The 20,801-nt window shown below is 41.7% G+C and overlaps 1 protein-coding gene across 2 annotated transcripts; it reads left to right on the top strand.

Moving 5' to 3' along the window:
- The first annotated feature begins 258 nt into the window (after positions 1 to 258).
- LOC102401100 lies at positions 259 to 19,815 on the top strand. 2 transcript variants are annotated; one of them, XM_044934856.2, is made up of 9 exons: positions 259 to 2,041; positions 4,764 to 4,985; positions 5,753 to 5,959; positions 7,490 to 7,720; positions 10,333 to 10,486; positions 12,472 to 12,581; positions 13,136 to 13,249; positions 14,509 to 14,655; positions 17,399 to 19,815. In XM_044934856.2, the coding sequence occupies exons 1-9, from the start codon at positions 1,961 to 1,963 to the stop codon at positions 17,531 to 17,533; spliced, it is 1,401 nt and encodes a 466-aa protein (XP_044790791.2). In that variant the 5' UTR covers positions 259 to 1,960; the 3' UTR covers positions 17,534 to 19,815. The 2 variants fall into 2 exon arrangements, with proteins under 2 accessions (XP_044790791.2, XP_044790792.2); XM_044934857.2 differs by lacking the exon at positions 4,764 to 4,985 and having other exon boundaries at positions 262 to 2,041.
- The last annotated feature ends 986 nt before the right edge of the window (positions 19,816 to 20,801 follow it).

Genomic DNA, 20,801 nt, shown 5'->3' with positions numbered 1-20,801 from the left:
CTATATCCTCTCTTAATAAGCTACTTCTCGGCAGCCAGACATATAAAATAGAATGGAAGTAAGAATGCCTAACAAGTGAAATTGTGTCAGGACTCGAAATCTTAGCTCAAAATTATGTTTTCAGACTGGCCCTGTCTTTTCTTTCTCTCTTAGACAGAGTTACCCTAACTCTGTCCTCCCAAGATCTTGTGCATACTTCTATCATAACTCAGCACATTGTTGGGGGAAAGTATTTGCTTTCCTTTTTGTTTTTCCTACTAGATTACATGGTAATAAAAGCCTTCTTAATGTGTAGAATGGTATACAGCCTGAAATAGAGTAGGCATTCAGTCCTGTTTATTGAAGGTATAAAGGGACAAAGTAGATAATTAAATAGTTAATTCCTCTAGAGAATGGTAGATAAAGAAAAAAGTATAGGAGACACCTGTAAGTTAATGGTTACTCAAGAAAGTAGGTTTGTTTAACCACAAAACTAAGCAGGCTTGCTTAGCAACAAACCATGCCACAGAAGCACAAGATATGCCTCAAAACAATAAAATAATGGTGGCCTGAGACCCACATTCTGCTCAGTGAGCTCAGTAAGGAAATGACCCCTATGACATGCTCTCTGCACACTTAAAATTCAATAATTTATGGAAAGGTGACAGTTGAAAGACGCTCATTGTACTGAGACCTGAAATAATTTTTCTATGGAGCCCCGATAGTCCTGGCTTGACCATGTAGGGACAAGAAAACTCCTGTGCTCAGTTTGGAGAAGGAGCTGATGATGGAAGCATGATGTCCACTCAAGAATGAGGGAGGAGGCAGCCTATTCCCCCTGCCCACTTTCCCTTTGATGAAAAGAATGTAGCCCACCAAGTTCCCGGGGTGGCACCTTCTCACCCAGCTGTGTGTAAGCCTCACAAATGTCCTATTCTAATAAATAATTTATCCTTTAAATATATTTATTTTTGGCTGTTCTGGGTCTTGGTTGCTGCTCACAGACTTTCTCTAGTCACTTTGCCCTTCGCTGAATTCTTTTTGTGCTGAGACATGAAAGACCAGAGTTCCTTAGAACCCCCAAAACACCACCGACTGGATTCAGATGGTTGATTGTTTTGTGGGTTATAGTAGTAGATTTTTAGCTTAGTCAGGCTACAACTCATCACCAGGAAAGATGATGTAAAATGACTTTTAAAGATTTAACTTTAACAGCATTATCCAATAAACAAACCACATAGAACAATCAATCACACTGTCAAGAGACAGGGATTCCTAGATGGCACCGGTGGTTAAGAATCCACCTGCCAGTGCAGCAGACACAAGAGACATGGGTCAGTCCCTGGGTTTGGAAGCTCCCCTGGAGGAGGAAATGGCAACACACTCCAGTATTCTTGTCTGGCAGGACTGATATGGGTGAAAAAACATTTGTACTCACATCAAACTCTGCAGAGAACCCAATGTTATGGGAGAATCTTTTGATAAAGGGTATCTTTGCTCCTACTCTAAAACTAGGTGTGTGATTTGGAGCAGGTGTCATACCTCTTGGTGCCTAGGTTCCTAATTTACAAAATGGGAATAAATCACCGGAATACCTGACAGGATTGCTGTAAGATTAAATCCCATGATGTATGGAAGGCACTTAGTACTGTGCTCGGTACTTAGTGGAAGGGAGGAAATAAACGTTAGTAGCGACTGTTATTATCTGTTGTGTGTGTCATCAGTGAGCAAAGAGTGGTGGACCAGAAGTGTTTATTGGTCTCTAATTTGGCAGTTCTTTCTATGGGTTTGTTTTTTTTTTTTCCCCAACCAAGATTATTGTTTAAGAAACAGCTTCCTTATTTCATTTCCTTGACTTTCAGCTTTATATAAGCACTTCCTTACTTAAGAATGATCATTCTTCTCAGGTGTTTCTGCATTTGCTAAAGCTGCATCCCTCCCCTGTTGTTCTTTTTCTGTGGATTGCTTACCCTCTTAGCCAATGGACAACTTAGCATTTGAAATGCATGAAGATGCAAAACGGAAGGTTGTGTCTGAGGGGAAGGTGAACACCTCCAGAATGGTAAGAATGTAAATGGGGATTTACATCTTTTTTTTTTTTTAATTTTTTTTTTAAATTTTATTTTTAAACTTTACATAATTGTATTAGTTTTGAGATTACTTGCCTCAAAACCTTTATGCAGATCTCAAGAAAGAGCCCCTCCTTAGACCAGTTTTCTTCAAGTGACCTTCTAAAGAAAGGTAGCATGTCCTATTCTGAAAATCTCCTGACCTGCCTTTTCTCTCCTAAACTGTTAACTCCTGTAGCTGTTTAGGGGCCCAGCTTTCCATGAATTGTTGTTCCTGGCATTAATGAGTTATTTATTGTTCAATATAATACCCTCATACAATGTTAAACTGAATATGTTGGTAAATGATTATGCTCTACCAAACATATCATTAAATAATTTAAAACATTAAAATTTTTTTTTACACATTAACAAAACTACATTCAAGTATTACAAAATATTGGCAATATTCTCTCTGTTGTATAATAATACATCCTTGTTGCCTGTCTTACACCCAACAGTTTGTACTCTTATTCCCCAATCCATTGCTCTTTCCCTGCCTACCCACTGGTAATCATTAATTTGCTCTTTATATGGTGAGTATGCTTCTTTTTTTGTTATATTCACTAGTTTGTTGTATTTTTTTAGATTCCACATATAAGTGATATCATTCAGTATTTGTCTTTCTTTGTCTGACTTTTTTCACTTAGCACAGTGCCCTCCCAGTCCATCCATGTTGCTACAAATGGCAAGGAATCTTGTTCCTTTTTTATGACTGAGTAGTATTCCATTGTATATATACCACATCTTCTTTATCCAACCATCTGTTAATGGACACTTAGGTTGCTTCCATACCTTGGAGATTGTAAATAATGCTGCTATGAACATTGAGGTGCATGTATCCCTTTGATTTAGTGTTTTTGTTTTAAATATATACTTGGGAGTAAAATCTCCAGGTCATATAGTAGTTCCATCATTAGTTTTTTGAGAAACCTCCGTATTGTTCTCCACAGTGACTGCCCAGTTTACATTCCTACCAACAGTGTACAGGGTTCCCTTTTTCCCACATCCTCGCCAACCTTTGTTATTTGTGTTCTTTTGAATATTTATGAGTGTTAAAGTAAGGCTTCCCTGGTGGCTCAGAGGTTAAAGCATCTGCCTCCAATGCAGGAGACCTGGGTTCGATCCCTGGGTCGGGAAGATCCCCTAAAGAAGGAAATGGCAACCCACTCCAGTATTCTTGCCTGGAGAATCCCATGGATGGAGGAGTCTGGTAGGCTACAGTCTGCAGGGTCCCAAAGAGTTGGACACGACTGAGCGACTTCACTTTCACTTTCAAAGTAAGACTATCTATGTTAGAATTATTAGTGATCAAAAATGTACTTGCTCAGAGAGCAAGACTAGGAACTCAGAGAGCAGTGGAAAAGGACTCCTTGCCGTCATTGATGATAATTGTCATTTTAGTGGTCAGAGGAGAAAGGGCAAGTTGGTTCAAAGGTTGGGGTGAGTATTTTCTTGGCAGCTTTCAGTAATGTGGATTGTAACTCAGAAATAATACTGTTGTTTATAGCATATATTTGTGACATGAAACCAGGAAGTAGTAACATAGAAATACATGGAAATACCGTGACTTAGAGTTGAGTGATGACTTAGGACCTCATATAGGTAACACACATGATAATATGTATTATTATTGAAGGGAATTTACTGAAGCTATTTAAATGAAGGCGGGAGGGAAAGACAGAGACTTGTCAGGTCAGGCTCATTGATTACTGATATGTTACTTATTCCCATGCATGTACCTGTACACATAAATGCATTTGTACATTCTGGAACCAAAACATTCTTAGAAAATAGCTCCTTAAAACCTCATTGATTTTCAGGTGAAGAAACTGGTAAATAGGGGCTAATTGACTGACTTGGAAGTACTTAGCTGGGTACTTAATTTCCTAGTACTTAATTTCCTTAATTTATTCTGTGCCCCAGTCCTCAAATGTTTATCTTTATTCTTGTTTATTTGGGTGTCATCTGATGTATGGGCTATGTGTGAATGTCCTGCAGTCCTTGCACTTGCCCAGCTGCTAGACTGAAGAGAGAACCCGAGTCAGCAGCAGACACATCAGTGGTGCACTGGACAAGGCGTCCTACAGGTCAGAGGCTGAGGGTCTGAAGGACACCCACTGGGTACTGCCGAGGGCAGGCAGGACACAGCCTCGATTTTCCCTGCCCAGGGGAGGAGGGGGCTATCAATTATAAGGGGCATGATGTCAGAAGGGCTCCTGGGTTGCAGGGAGACTGTTGGAATACATCTCCTCACAGCTCTGGGTAGCAACCATTGCAAGGGCCACTGTTCCTCCGTGATGACTGAACATACCGGAGCTGATGTGGTCCAAGGGCTGGAACGATCATTAGTGGGGGTCAGGCCGATCATGCATGTGGTTACTGATTAGTTTCCCTTTAGGAGGGGAGGAAGTTGTGCGCATCAGGTAAGGGTGAGGCAGAGTGGGGCAAGGGCTGTACAGAGAGCAGGAGAGCAGCCATCTTAATGGGGCCTGACCATACTGCGAGTGTGTGTGTGTGTGTGTACTGATTTACACATCTCTCATTTTACTCAGTATGTTTATTCCACAAATGTGCCTTTTTTTTTTTTAATAAAAGAGGAAATAAACCAAACTCAGACAGTTGGCAATGTTTCTGATGCCTCAAGAGTGGAGAATAATTTCTAATTTCTTCTAGGAAAAGACGAAGCAGTGGTCACTGATGAGCATTTTCCTGGTGTGTCTTTTGGCTTGCACCATTACCACGGTGATCGGAGTCCTGATTGTCTCCTTGGTTTATGTCAACAACCCTCAGCCTCATTCAGAACCCGGAGCCCAATCTCTGCAAACAGCAGTTCCCATGGTGCCAAAGGCTGTTGATCCAAAATTTCAGTTTCTTAATCATTTATCTAAATCTAAGGTATGCTGCTAAGTCACTTCAGTCGTGTCTGACTCTGTGCGACCCCAAGACGGCAGCCCACCAGGCTCCCCCGTTCCTGGGATTCTCTAGGCAAGAAGACTGGAGTGGGTTGCCATTTCCTTCTCCAATGCATGAAAATGAAAAGTGAAAGTGAAGTCGCTCAATTGTGTCTGACTCTTAGTGACCCCTGGACTGCAGCCTACCAGGCTCCTCCGTCCATGGGATTTTCCAGGCAAGAGTACTGGAGTGGGGTGCCATTGCCTTCTCCGTGGTATGGATCACATGTATTAAGAAAAAGAATCATCTATTATAAATGATTTCGAAGTTTCCATTGCTTGTTTACTAAGCTGTGTTCTCTCTTCATTGGAAAGAAGTAGCTGTGGGCTGTTTGGATGAAGGGAAGTGAGGGATGGAAAAGGGGAAAGGTGGGTGGATGTTGGCTCTGGGCTGAACTTTGCTTTAGTAGCTGGTTCTATGGCTGGACGGGGGAGGTGCAGGCGGACAGATGGAAAGCTCTGTGTTCTCTTGTCAAGATAGGTGTTCGTTTTTCTGTCTAACAGGGACTGATGGCACTGTTGTCTCCTGGAGCCTTGCAGACCTGTTCTTTCTCTTCTTTTCTGGGGGGACCTCCTATATCCACTCACCCCCATATCCACTCACCCCCGTTTCTTTTTCCCCTGTGCTGCCCTCTCACTCTGGGGGCCGTGGTGGCCTCACATTCCTCAGGAAATGGCCTCCATGCTGATGGTTCGCCTATGACTTTTCAGGTGTTTGAGTTCCCTGGTGGCGCAATCCAGTGGGCCCGGTACAGGAACAACGCCAATGACTACCTCAGCATTGAAGAGGAGGCCTTTGGAAGCAGCTTGAACAGCCAGAGATCACAGATGAGCCTGGGGACCCTGAGAATAAAAAGCAGTGGCCTCCGGGCCCCTCACTGGCACTTCAATGCCAACGAACATGGCTATCTTGTACAGGTATAACTGGTTTGCCCACATTCTGTGCTTGAGCATTTGTGCTGTGTGTCCTCAGGCTATTATTTAGGTTGTTGCAAAACCTACTTAACTAATAGGATGATAGACAACATCTAGGCTTTGGCTGTGTACCCAATTAGACCAGTTAGCAGTGCCTTGGAACATTAGACTGTTTGTTTTAATTATTCGTGGCATCACTTTGAACTTCTTTCTTCAGTATTGAAATCATTTTTCATACATTGTTAAGCTCAGATCACTGTTGCATCCTTTGAGCCAAAGCTAAACCAGGTAGCTCTGATCTAATGATCAAAGAGACTACAGCTTCCCTTTAGGGAAAAAAGCAGGGACTGGAATAACGAACTAGTTTGCTGATGTTCAACCTGGAGTCCCTGAGATCAGCCAATGGTATGCCCTTTTGTGGCTTTTACTTTTCCGAATTCTTTGGAAGTGAAGTGAAATAGAGCTGGAAGTGAAATGAGTGTCCTTCCCTGAATTGCAAATAATTCATTAATTCTGAAATGTATTTATGGCTTCTGTGTTCCAGACACTGGGGAAATTGGAGTGATTAAGCTTTCATAGAACTTTCAGAGTTTGGTCTTACCCTGGTAATTTTGTTAATAGATCAGCCAATTTTTATGTGTGACATATTTCTGATTGCTAATAAAATTCCTTTTTTATACTTGGCAATTCACTGGATTTTAGAATTTACAAGAAGAGAGATTAGAGCTTCATCTATGAGATTAAACCCTCCTTAGAAGAATACTTGGGAGAAGGCAATGGCACCCCACTCCAGTACTCTTGCCTGGAAAATCCCATGGATGGAGGAGCCTAGTAGGCTGCAGTCCGTGGGGTCGCTAAGAGTCCGACACGACTGAGCGACTTCACTTTCACTTTTCACTTTCATGCATTGGAGAAGGAAATGGCAACCCACTCCAGTGTTCTTGCCTGGAGAATCCCAGGGACGGGGGAGCCTGGTGGGCTGCCGTCTATGGGGTCGCACAGAGTCGGACACGACTGAAGTGACTTAGCAGCAGCAGCAGAATACTTGGACATAACAGTAAATGCACTATGTTATTACTATTATTATTATTAAAATTATATGTAGGCTTTTTCTTACCTGGTAAATACATACACATCTGTTTGCAAACACACAAACATACCCAAGCATACACATGCATGTCTGTGCAACCATCTATGAACACACACATGTGCTTGCAGTCTTTTCAAACTAGCATGATCTTAGAGCTCTAAATGCTCAGTGGGGTGGTATTACCCCAAAGAGGGCAAAAACTGGTTGTTAGCAGGGTGAAAGTATCACTCTTTTTATGTCTACAGCATAGATGTGCGTGTAGTACATGAGCAGTATGTGTATGCCATATACAGGTCTCCAGTACCTCTGTAATGGTAACGTCTCATAGGGTGGGGATTAGAAAAACAGTCTAGCATGGTACCTTAGAAGGCAGGTAATGAAAAAAGGTTGAAGAGCACTGCTCTAAATTGATGTTGGGATATGCTCTTCCATTTCCATTTCAGGGGACGGCATGGGTAGGGGTGGTTGATGATGGTGCTGTCGTTACCACGTACAATGTTACAGCTGGCCAAGTGATCTTCTTCCCGAAAAACACAGTGCACTGGATAAAGAATGTGGGGAGTGAAGACTGCTTTTTCTTGCTCTTCTTTTCTACACATGAGGAACTTCAGACCCTGGATGTTGATGATGTATTTTTTTCTACACCTGAGGATATTGCTTCCAGGTCACTTAAGGTCTGTATCACTGCTGAGAATACTTCCCTGTCACTTAAAGGTGTGTACCACTGCTGAGAACAGATCCTGAGAGCGTGTGCATTCCATGGGCACCAAGAGGGCATGGCTATTTGAGTTTCTAAGGTGGCAGTCAACAAAGTAACAGTTGGGTAACGGGCTCAAGAACATGACTTGCTTCCTATTTAACACATAAACCTCCTTGAGGTTGAATTGCTCTTTATTTTCCCCTGTGAAGGGCTTCTATAGGAAAGTATTTTTAAAAAATATTTTGTTTTAATTTTTATTTCTTTGGCTGCATCGGGTCTTAGTTTTGGCATGCAAAGACGTTGCGTTACACAGGCTTCTCTAGTTGTGCATGTGCTCCAGAGCATATAGGCTCAGTAGTTACTCTGTGGCATGTAGTTACTCAGTAGTTACTCTGTGGTGTGTGGGATCTTAGTGCCTCTCAGTTCAGTTCAGTTCAGTCACTCAGTCGTGTCTGACTCTTTGGGACCCCATGAATCGGAGCATGCCAGGCCTCCCTGTCCATCACCAACTCCCGGAGTTCACTCAAACTCATGTCCATTGAGTCGGTGATGCCATCCAGCCATCTCATCCTCTGTCGTCCCCTTCTCCTCCTGCCCCCAATCCCTCCCAGCATCAGAGTCTTTTCCAATGAGTCAACTCTTCGCATGAGGTGGCCAAAGTACTGGAGTTTCAGCTTTAGCATCATTCCTTCCAAAGAACACCCAGGACTGATCTTTAGAATGGACTGGTTGGATCTCCTTGCAGTCCAAGGGACTCTCAAGAGTCTTCTCCAACACCACAGTTCAAAAGCATCAATTCTTTGGGGCTCAGCCTTCTTCACAGTCCAACTCTCACATCCATACATGACCACTGGAAAAACCATAGCCTTGACTAGATGGACCTTTGTTGGCAAAGTAATGTCTGCTTTTGAAGATGCTATCTAGGTTGGTCATAACTTTTTCTTCCAAGGAGTAAGTGTCTTTTAATTTTATGGCTGCAGTCACCATCTGCAGTGATTTTGGAGCCCCCCAAAATAAAGTCTGACACTGTTTCCACTGTTTCCCCATCTATTTCCCATGTAGTGATGGGACCAGATGCCATGATCTTCATTTTCTGAATGTTGAGCTTTAAGCCAACTTTTTCACTCTGCTCTTTCACTTTCATCAAGAAGCTTTTTAGTTCCTCTTCACTTTCTGCCATAAGGGTGGTATCTCTACCAGGGATCAAATTGAGTCTCTTCCAATCCCATTGGAAGGCAAATTCTTAACCCCTGGACCACTAGGGAAGTCCTGGAAACTACTGATATAATGAATTGGTATAAAGGTTATGATAGTAAAAATTGCTATAATTTTTCGTCTCTGGAAAGCCATAAACTCATCTAGGGAGAACTTTGCTACAGATGATGTAATTGTGTTTTCTTAATCTAATGCAGAGGAGCCCACAGTTTTTCTTGAGGAATAGCTGCCTTTGATCTCTCTCAGTATCACTGGAGAAACTGCTGATAGTGCTGGGTTTAGAGGGTCACATGTAGATGCTGAAAGTACAAATCGGTGATCAGAATTGGAGATGGTCCAGGCATGGCAATTTGGAGGGCTTCTGTGGTAAATTTCGGGACTTCAATAGTGGGATTCTGAGATTTATCTTGCATTAGATCCTGCTCTAACGTTTTAGGGAGAAGTAGAAGAAATGAGTCGTTAGAGTGAGAGTATTGTTAAGCATGGGAACCAGTGTATATTTTTGCAGGAGTTTATATTGACCGCAAAGTACCAGTGCCAATCCATTGAACACTTGGAAGATTTTCATAAAGATCACAAATCGTGGGATAGTTGAGGTCAGCTCTTTTGACTGGGCCATTGAAAATCACACTAGTGTCAATGCTGCCCTATCCTCAGCTGTCCTCTTCTGTTGTTAAAATTTGTAGAATGTTTCACAAATACCTTTTTTTTTGGACATTTTAAAATATAACAACTTTGTTGAGATGTAATCCATGTACTGTAAAATCCATCCTTTTTAAAGTGTATAGTTTCAAAGCTTTTAGTGTGTTTTCAGATCTGTGCAACAGTCTCCACTGTCTGGTTTGAGAATACTTTCATTCCCTCAAAAAGAAATGAAATTTCAATCCCTCATTCCCCATTCTCTCCTACCCCCAGGCCCTGGCAACTACTAGTTGGCCTTCTCTGTGGATTTGCCTGTTCTGTCTATTTCATATAAATGAAAACATATGATATGTGGCCTTTTGTGTCTGGCTTCTTTTGCTTAGCATAAAGTTTTCAGTGTTCATTCATGTTGTAGCATGTATCAGCACTTTGTTCCTTTTTAAAATTTAAAACATTTATTCAGCTGTGCTGAGTCTTAGTTTACAGATATCTTATATGGTCTCTTAGGCTTCCCTGTGGCTCACCTGGTAAAGAATTTGCCTGTAATGTGGGAGACCTGGGTTCAATCCCTGTGTTGGGAAGATCCCCTGGAGAAGGAAAAGGCTACCCATTCCAGTATTCTGGCCTGAAGAATTCCATGGACTATACAGTCCATGGGATCACAAAGAGTCAGACACGACTGAGCAAATTTCACTCACTTTCACTCATGTGGTCTCTTATGTGTTTCAGCCTGAAGGTGGAATTAATTTCATCAGAACATTCCATAAGCAAGAGGAGGATCAGGGGGTCAATCTTCCTCCCAACTTGGCAGAACTGGTTGTCAATGCTAATTACTCACAGTCTCCAGATAACTTTGTGTGGAGGTACTTCTATGACTTGAAAGGTATAGTATGTTATTTTGTGAAAGCTTTTTACTTTTTGGTTAAGTATTTATATATGTATGATTACATGGGTGTATTGGATTAAGATGTAATGTGTTTTTGTTTTATTTATTTATTTTTTTACAGCAAGGCATAGTCAAGAGAACTTTGAAAAAACACATTTCTCAACAGAGTAGGAAATGAGAGAAAAGGCCTGGAAGCAAATGAGAATGTAGGAAAAAATTCAGAGCATGAGGGGGTGTGTGTTGGGGCTGGGCAATGCTGTAGTAGAAGAGCCTGATGAGAGAGGAGGGGTCCAACCATGTAGCAATTCAGGGGTTTATTTTTATTTATTTTAAAGTTAATAATTGATTAATTTGGCTACATGGGATCTTTGTGCAGTGAAGATCCTGTGAAGGTCTTCACGCAGGATTTTTGTTGAGGCACATGGACTCTCCAGTTGTGATGCACAGGCTTAGTAGTGAAGGTGCTCAGGCTTAGTTGCTTCGCAGTATGTGGGATCTTAGTTCCTCCATCAGAGATTGAACCTGCAATGCAAGTTGGGTTCTTAACTGTTGGACCACCAAGGAAGTCCCAATTAAGGGGTTTTAAATAGGAGAGTGATACAGTGTGGTTTTTAATTTACCTATTTTTATTATTTATTTTATATTATCTCATTGAGGTGTAATTGACATACAACATTATGTTAGTCTCAGGTATAAAACACAGTGATTCAATATTTGTATATATTATGAAATGATCACCACAATAAGTCTAGTTATTAGTAACATCACCACTGTACATATTAGTAGTTGCAATTTTTTTTCTTAGGAGAACTTACAAGGTCTTAGTAACTCTAATGTATGCATTGTGAAGTGAAAGTCACTCAATTGTGTCCGACTTTTTGCGACCCCATGGACTATAGGGTCCATGGAATTCTCCAGGCCTGAATACTGGAGTGGGTAGCCTTTCGCTTCTCCAGGGGATCTTCCCAACCCAGGAATCGAGTCCAGGTCTCCCACACTGCAGGTGGATTCTTTACCAGCTGACCCACAGGGAAGCCAGTGTATGCTTTACAGTGTTATTAACTATGGTGCCTTGTTCTGCATCATGTCCCCATGACCTGTTTATTTTATAACTGGAAATTTGTGTCTTTTGACTTTCTTCACCCACTTCAACCACCCCCATTGCCTGCCTCTGGCAGCTACCACTCTGTTCCTTGTACCTGTGAGCTTGGGCATGTAGATCGTTTCCGTATCTTGGCTATTGTAAATAATGCTGCAGTGAACGAGGGCACAGCTGTCTCTCTGAGCTGGTGTTAGTTTTTGTTTTTGAAGTGATGACCAGCAGAATTGTGGAGAATGATTGAAAGCGGCCAGCTGAGAAGCAGGGAGATGAGTCAGGGACTCTTGCAGTCGTTCAGGTAGGGAATGATGGTGGCCTCACTCTGTGAGACAGAATTGTTAAGAAGCAGGGGATTTAGAGTTGCCTAACTGACAGGACTTCATTGACTGATCGAGGAGAGAGGTAGAGATTGGTATTTGGGATGAGTCTCACGTTTTCCATGGCTTCCTTGGTGGCTCAGACAGTAAAGAATCGACCCTGGGTCAGGAAGATCGTCTGGAGAAGGGAATGGCAACCCACTCCAGTATTCTTGCCTGGAGAATCCCCATGGACACAGGTGCCTGGCAGGCTACAGTCCATAGGGTTGCAAAGAGTTGGATACAACTGAATGGCTAGTTGTACAATGAGGTCCCCTGAGTTGAACGTCCTAAAAGAGGTCACTGTATGTTAGAAATTTCAGGAGAACTTGAGGAGGGTAGGATAGCATCTGGCGGGATCAGGTCAATATCTTGGCAGCACACAGAATGTGCTATAGCACTTCCTACCACAGAAACTTCTGTGACTGTAGAAGGGCTGTTCCTGGGACTGCATTTGACTCTCCTTTTGTGGTACCATTTTGAAGTAGTTTTGTCTTATTTTGTTTTTTAAATTTCATCTGATTCAGACTCAAAAGAACATCGATTTCCTGGAGGAATAATACAGTTGGCACAATATTGGAAAAATAGAAGTGAACTGAGCCACAATGAAAAAATTTTTAGTGAATTCCTGAATCAGGTAATTGAGAAAAATGTTTTGATGATTATCAAAATGGATGAAATATGAGCTTTAGGTTGGGTCAGTTTTTTTGGACAAAGCAAAAGGAAAGAGCTAGTCAAACACTCGTTGACTTGATCAGTGCAAACTATGGATTGAGGCCTCGTTATGAATTTGGAAGCTTAACTTCTTGGCATGGATGGTTACATTAATAAAGAGCCTGGAGGCTTGTGAGATTTCTCTTTTCATGTGTTTTAAATGCTCACCTGGCAGTATTGTTTAATGACTAAGAGCACCGCTCTGGCATCACATCCTGTGATTCAAGCCCCAGTTCTGCCAGTGTGTCCCTAGTTTACTCAGGCAACCTAGACTTTATTTTCATCTCATAGGGTTAGTGGCAGTCTTGCAAGAGTGTTATAAGGGATAAGTGACATGATAACTGTAAAGGATATAAAAAATTGCCTGTTCTCAGTGAGGGCTTTATAAATATTAGTTCCCGCAATGATTATATGAATTGCTAAATTGCTGAGTTGAATGTTGGCTAAATGTTGGAATTCATTTTTCTTTTTCTTAAGCATCAAAAAGCCCTCACTTTGAGTACACTCAGGATTTATAACAATGGATTACGACAGCCACACTTTCATTTTAACGCAAATGAAATGGGATACGTAATAAGTGGATGTGCAAAGGTAATTTCTCTGTGAACAGTTTTTTTTCCTTTTCAGTGCAGAAGGAAGCAAACAGGAGGTATTTCTTTGTTTTGGTTCAGTTGTTGGTAATAGAATAGGACTTTGTGCACATGGCTTTCTGGGCATGGTTTCCTTAGAGGGTACCATGCATGTCCTGTGAGGTAACTTCCAAATTTGCTCTTAGCACGAGAAGGGCTCTAAGAACATTTCAGAAGTGATAGAGAGGCTTATCACTAATGGTGAAGGGCTGGAATACCTGCTTACATTTTCTGAGTTTTGCATTCTCTGGTAATGCAAGCATTTAATGTGCTCTGCTTTGGGGACCATGAAATTGGCTGTTTGCCTCTCAGTGTAATATGAGTGGGGGTGGTGGGGAGGTGTGGAGCCCCAGTAGGGTGGCCATATGTCCCCTTGGTGAAATTATTAATAGCACCCCTTTTGACTCTACAGAGAGTCCTGGTTTGGGTGATCAATTAATTATATGATTACCATAAGAAAAGCCACACAGAGTATCATCTTACCACAGTGATTTGACAGAAGCTCCTCTGGGCTTTCATAGGGATCCTGGGAAGATCTACAGGTAAAAATGGGCTTCTCTAGCGTATATCTGCCTCAGTCGTGACAGATAGAATCAGACCAGACTGAAATTCACCTTTTATGTCATCTGGAGCAAAAGTTTTAAGTTTTTAGAGGCAACAGCTTTAACAAACTGGAAAAGGGCATTGTCATTACTCCTCCACAGAATTCCTTTCAAGGATCAGATGTTCTTTGTGAGGTGCTTTGTGCACATGTGTGTGTGTTTATGTGCATTCAGTCTCCAACCCTCTTAAAGGAAGACCCTTAGGATGCTGCTCTCCCAGAAGGCTGAATTTTCCCAAATGAGTGGAAAGGAGGGTGTAGGGGTAGTAAAACACTGGAATTTAAATCCTCTGCCTAATTAGTGAATGAATGTCATTGACACCCTTAATTAGAACATGGCAGTTAATGCTCTTTTTGTATGAAGTTCTGCAGTATTGATTTCACTAATGCATTTTGAGGGACATTTACTTCAATAGAGTATCTTCTGATTTTTGTGGAACTCTGTCTCAGAAACAGGAGCGTGAACATGAAGGATTGCCTCTTTTTTACTGTTTACCTTCTCTAAGAAGTCCCTTTATAACTACGTGCTTTTATTGATCTGTTCACTATGAATACTTATCCTTATTGAGTATATGATTTTATGTGCTTCAGTTCAGCATAGTTTTTTCCCCCCTCCTTAGGTGGGCATTATCAATGCTCAGAGTTTCACAGAGTTTAACATTCACATTGGAGATGTGATATTTTTCCCCACTGGAACCCAGCATTACATTAAGAGCACATGCGATGAGGATTTGCTTCTCATTCTTGCCTTCAGCACTGGAGACCAGGTGAGAATAAGCCAGTGTCGGAGATGTTGGTGAGTGCCAGTGATGTGCAGAGTCCTCTGCTAAGCAGTGTATCTGGGTCATAGAGGGGACTCAGCACATGGATATTGAATCGATGACTGGTTTAATGAACTGGCTGAACCCATGTGGGAAGAGAAGAATTGGAAGTCAAATAATCTTTTTATTTGGTTATAAAGGAATCCAATACATCACATTTCTCTCTCAATTCCCCAAATTCTCAACCAACTGAGAAAAAAGATGAAAGAGTAACATGTGCGTGCTCAGTTGCTTCAGTCTCGTCTGACTCCTTGCAACCCCATGGACTGTAGCCCTCCAGGCTCCTCTGTCCATGGAATTTTCCAGGCAAGAATACTGGAGTGAGTTGCCATGGCCTTCTTCAGGGGATCTTCCCAACCCAGGGATCGAACCTGTGTCTCTTAAGTCTCCTGCATTAGCAGATGGATTCTTCACCAGTAGTGCCACCTGGGAAGCCCAAAGAGCAGCATACAGAGACTTAGAAAATCATTTCTATTACTAATCATGAAGATATTTGGGAATATGATTAGCATCTGTGGGTAGGTGGGTTTCCTAATATCTACTGGGTTGGCCAGGATTGGTGTTGAGGTGAGCTCTTACACACTTTATGGCATAGAGGAACAGAAACACAGCCTGAGTTTTGAAGCTTTGCCAGCTCCCAAACAGAGAGGGAGGAGGTAAAGTAAGCATGGCCAAATTATTCTTCTGAAATTTATGGTAGAGAGATAAGGGAGAAAGAGAAAGAGGAAGAGGGAGGAAGGAAAAGAAAGTCTCTTGTATATGAAAAGAAACTATAGGAGACACGAAGTAGCATGAAGTATGACTCAGCAGTGCTCCTGAGAAGGAGTAGCATTCCCTCCCATCATTGTTTGAAGCAAATCTGATATACCATGATCTGTATTATAAAACCCATATTAAGAGAAATTATTTATTATATTAAATAGTTGTTTGCTTTCAAAAATTCACCCCAGTGTTCCTTAATTAGATGGAATAATGTGTTTGAAGAATAAGAATAAATAGTAGAACTTAGATTTTAGAAAAAGGTCTTAGGACTAGATTCCCTGCCGAGACAGGGTGAGAATTATGAGTCTGGGGACCCCTGGGACAGGTCCAGAAACAGACAGGCCATGGTTCTCCCCATGTGGAGACCCAGCAAGATCTCCAGCGGGGAGCGCAGTGTAGATTCAGCAGTTTCATCAACAAGACCTATACCAAGAGGCGAGCCTGCCCTGCTGAGTGATGTTCATTTTCCATGATGACACTTCCCCTCTTTAAGGGAGACTGGAAAACTCCAGAGTCTGCTTCTCTGAGTCGCCAAACCTTTCTGGTGGTACCTGGGGTGAGGTTTATGGAGAGCTCTTTGAGAAAGATATGCACTAGAAAACTATTAACAGCTGTAGACCTGCTCGGGGGAAGGTGGGGGATAGGATTCTGGTGTCCCATACTTTTGGAGTCGGTCTCACTGGAATCGGACACGACTGAGCAACTTTCATTTTCATTTTTCACAAGATACAAATTTCCAGTTATAAAATAAACAAGTCATGGGGACATGATGCAAAACAAGGTATACACTGGCTTCCCTGGCTCAGCTGGTACTTTCACTGCTACTGCCCCCCGCCTTGGTCTTTATTCTCTACAGTTATTATAAGAACAAATCACGAAGCAAAATCAAATCCAATATAAATAGGAAAAGAAGGGAAAAATATCAAAAGAGAGGAGGGAGGGAGGATGAGAGACAGTCTGAGAGATGGAAACACACACCCAGAAGGAAACAGAATGAGAGATGGGAGCACAGAGGAGACATACGTGCCCAGAAACACACACATACACAGAGACAGAGACATGCACAGACATAGAAATGGAGAACCACAAGGAGAGTGACACAGACAGAGAGAGAAGCAACGCAGAGACATACGGACAGAAGGAAACACACAAACACAGATAGAGAGAGGGACAGAGACCCACAGGGAGAGACACAGGAGGAGAGACACGGACACTACATACCCACACACAGACAGACCTGTGCACACAGGAGAGGGAAAGGCAGGCAGACCTAGAGACACACACGGAGAGATTCAAAGACATACGAGCTCAGAGACACATGCAGACAGAAAGAGAAGCACAGTGAGCCACACAGAGAGACCCACATACATGCAGAAATTGAGAGGCTGGCTGAGAAAGGAGGTGGTGTCAGAGGGGGAGGGGAGCAGAGAGAAGGACAGGAAGGTAGTGATGGAGAGAGGGCGGACAGAGTCAAACCAGCTGGACAGCCCTGCCCCAGAGGCAGAGACAAACGACTGTCTCTGGCTACAGAGAAGGAGGGCCGCGTACCTGGCTGCCAGGTGAGCCTCCATCATGTGCCTCTGGGCATGGAGCCCGGAGAGGCCCTTTGGGCACTAATCCCTGCTTCTATGTGGGCAGAAGCTCGTGCTCCCTCTTTAAAGAGAACCAGCTCCCAGTGGGATGGAGATCCCTCCTAAAGAGATGCCTCGGCATCTCTAGCCATCAGTCACTTTCCTTATTTCTGGAGTTGAAAAAGTGAGCTCCCCCTGGCAAGAGAAGACAAGCACAAGGGGACCATTTGCAGGATTTCACAGCTCCTGGTGTTACATAGCCACGCAGCTAACGTCCTGAAAATGCCCCGCTGGCTGTAGGATCTATGTGGCCGTACTTTGGCGCTGACATCTCTTCTCTTGGTTTCTACTATCAGTTGCAAACCCTTGACATGGATGATTATCTCCAGGCCACCGCAGACCACATCCTGGCTCAGCTTTTCTTCAAGAAGCAAAGTGAGTTTAAGAAGATCCCCCAATTTAAGGAAGACCAGGCAGTCAACCTGCCTTAGATTTGCTGACGTGTTCATATCTATTTTTATTTCTTCATATGTTATTACTGTTTTTAAACAAGGTCCACTTGGCTCATGAACTTGGAGCTCCTTACAGAGTGACATTGGTCAAGCAGGTGTGAAAGCAGCCCCACGGGCTCATTTAGCTAAGATCATAGGCAACTCGTGCTAAGCGAACATTTCCGTGTACTCTGCAGCTTATCTACAGAGGGGCTCTGCTCAATTAAATTACTATTTTTTAATGGATTTTAGTATGCATGTATATATTTATTTTGCTTTTGTTGCATCAGATTTATTACTCCAAATGAAAATCCATTCTTTTTTTTGCACATGAGTGAAACTTAGTGCCATGCTTGTATTTTTGCTATTCATCACTGTGGAAGGAAGTATGGAGATCAGCCTACTTATGTACATACATACGGACGCAGCCAGAAGAAGCCAGGTGCATCTAACCTTGTCTGGAGAGTTTAGTGTAGAATCTTAGGTTATCCACTCTCAATGCTTTTGTCGACATGAAGATACCTTTTATAAGGCTCAAAATTTCAAGGACTCACATGAGTAGTTTACATATTGTATATTAGCTGAGGAAATACTTAATGGCAAACTAATTATAAATTCAATATTTTCTTTGAATGTATTTGAATTTTATTAATCACATCACAGACTATTTACTTTTGAGGAACAGTCATCTGTATATTTGAGAAGCAAGTGTTTCTTTAGTCTATTGGGTGGGTGTGTATGTGGATTTGAAGACTACTTTTCATCACTTGGAAACTGGTAGGAGCTGGTGGTCTCTAAGTTGGGGGTCATTGTCTTAAGTAGAAAAGAGTTTGTTCAAATCTAATCAGTGCTTGATTTTTCTTTGTTGTTTTGTCACTAAGTTGTTCTAACTCTTTGCAACCCCATGGACTGTAGTCTACCAGGTTCATCTGTCCAATTTTCCTGGAAAGATTACTGGAGTGGTTTGCCATTTCCTCCTGCAGGGGATCTTCTCAACCCAGGGATCGAACCTGTGCTCCCTGCATTGGCAGGCAGATTCCTTACTACTGAGCCGCCAGGGAAGCCCTGAGTTTTCTTTATAGTTTATCTTAATAGGTATCTGGTACCTCTGCGTTTTGCTTGGGTACCACTGTCAATTCTGGGCTATACTATATACAGCTCTAGTCAGTATTGACACTTGTTAATGCTTTCAGCCAGCACCCTCTTTCAGTTATATTTCCCTGACTCATAATGAAATTTTTAGATATTTTAAGGATGTTGGTTCTTAGCTGAAGAAGGAATCTGTTTATATGTTCCTTTCTCTCTCTCTCTCTATGTGTGTTTCTCTCTTTAGATAACTAGCTCTGTTGACCTTATAGAAGACAGAGAATCAGGAATGACCCCCTTTGATGGGGGAGTAGTCGTCTGCATATTATATATGATCAGGTCATGAAAGGCCTGTCATCCCTTGCTACCAAGGTGTATTTACCTTATTGCCATTTTCCAGGAGAGCCAGCTGAGATTAGAGCTTAGTAGCACAGGGGATTTTGTGGTGGTAGTCTTGCTTTGAAGAGACTTTGTAGGGAGTTTGTCACCATCCAGGAGGAGGCGCATGGTTGAGAAGATGCAGGGAGGAGCATAGGACAATAGGTGTGTGGAAGGTGGATGTCCAAAGAGAGGGAGAGTAATCATAAAAGGAGACGGCGGTGTGTGTGGACAGAGCTTACCTGCAAATCTTGTTTTACTTTGGGACTTTTTAAAAATATACTATTAACTAGGTGATAATCCCTTTTCTTGAATCAGGAAGTGTATCTGATTACTATGTGGTCATTTAATAAAGATTTTGTGTATCTGCATATTATTTTGTCATTTAATTTTTTCTTCTTTTTTAAATTTATTTTTAATTGAAGGATAATTACAATATTGTGTTGGTTTCTGCCATACATCAGCATGGATCAGTCATAGGTGTACGTATATTCCCTTCCTCCTGAGCCTCCCTCCCACCCCATCCCACAGCTCTAGGTTGTCACACAGCACTGGTTTGAGTTCTGTGAGTCATACAGCAAATTCCCACTGTTTTGTCATTTAATTTTAAATGAAGCCTGTTCTTGCAGTTTTATGAATTTGGCACATTACTGGATTCCTTCTATGCATCCTTGAAATATGCTATATCATCATCTAAAGAAAAAATATTATGGTGTTGGAACTCTCTGGGTTTCCTGACTTAGGTTTCCAGCCTACTATGTATTTAAAAAAGAAAACTAGTAAAAATAAAATTGAATGATCTAATGAAGACATATTAATTGGATGTTGTTGGTATATTATTTTATGGGGGGATTTTTTTCTTTTTGACCACACTGCTCAGCTTCTAGGATCTTGGTTTCCTGACCAGGAACTGGACTTGGGGTCATGGCAGTGAAAGTGCCAAGTCCTAACCACTGGACCGCCAGGAAATTCCTTGGGGAGGATATATTCTTAGTTTTCACTTGGTGGTTCTAATTTCAGTCCTTTTTCCCTGTTTGGAAAGCTGATGTCTAATTTTAATACCATTTTATTCCTTAGGGTAATTGCATCCATTACTACTCAAGTGCTTTTAAGCTTTTTGGTATACCTACTTTATTTATTATCAAATCAATAGATTGAAGAGTGAATTGCTCAATCAGACTGATTATTTGGCATCATTTAGGCAAAACCCAGGCATTTGACTGAAAACCTCCTTTAAAACTGAACCTACCTTACTCACTTTACACACCCAGTCTATAATACAGCTACATTTGATTCATTTGAAATGGTTTGAATTGTACATAAAAAGTTCTTAAATCTTTAGAACTTTTTAACAACAGCTTTGAATAACTGGAGCGAATTGATTTGCCTAGAGGAGCTACAAGGTTAGGTAAATACCACTGTGTGTTCCTTACTGCTTATAAATAGTACAAGGCGGTTATAAAAAGTTTCTTTGTTCATATTCTTATCCTTTCCTATTACAGAGTAATCAGGCTGCTTTTTACCGCCCAACCAATTTAGAAAAAGGAAAATAGTTACTTTTACTATATAACTTGATTCTTAATGACCGTAATTTACCAACGGTTGCAAGTGATTTTCAGTTATATAGCATTACTACTGTTAAAAAAAAAAAAAAAAAAAACTAAGAAAGTGGAAAAAAAAAGCCACAGTGACTTTGTGCTATAATTAGAAGTGAGAAGTGGTATTTCTTCCACTCTCTGCACTCACCATAGCTTCATGAAACTCGTATGTTCACTTTGGAGCACTGTTCCTTTATACAGAACAG

This window comes from Bubalus bubalis, chromosome 22, assembly GCF_019923935.1.
Source record: "Bubalus bubalis isolate 160015118507 breed Murrah chromosome 22, NDDB_SH_1, whole genome shotgun sequence".
In the NCBI taxonomy this organism is placed as follows: domain Eukaryota; kingdom Metazoa; phylum Chordata; class Mammalia; order Artiodactyla; family Bovidae; genus Bubalus; species Bubalus bubalis.
This window is presented reverse-complemented; position numbering and strand designations above follow the sequence as displayed.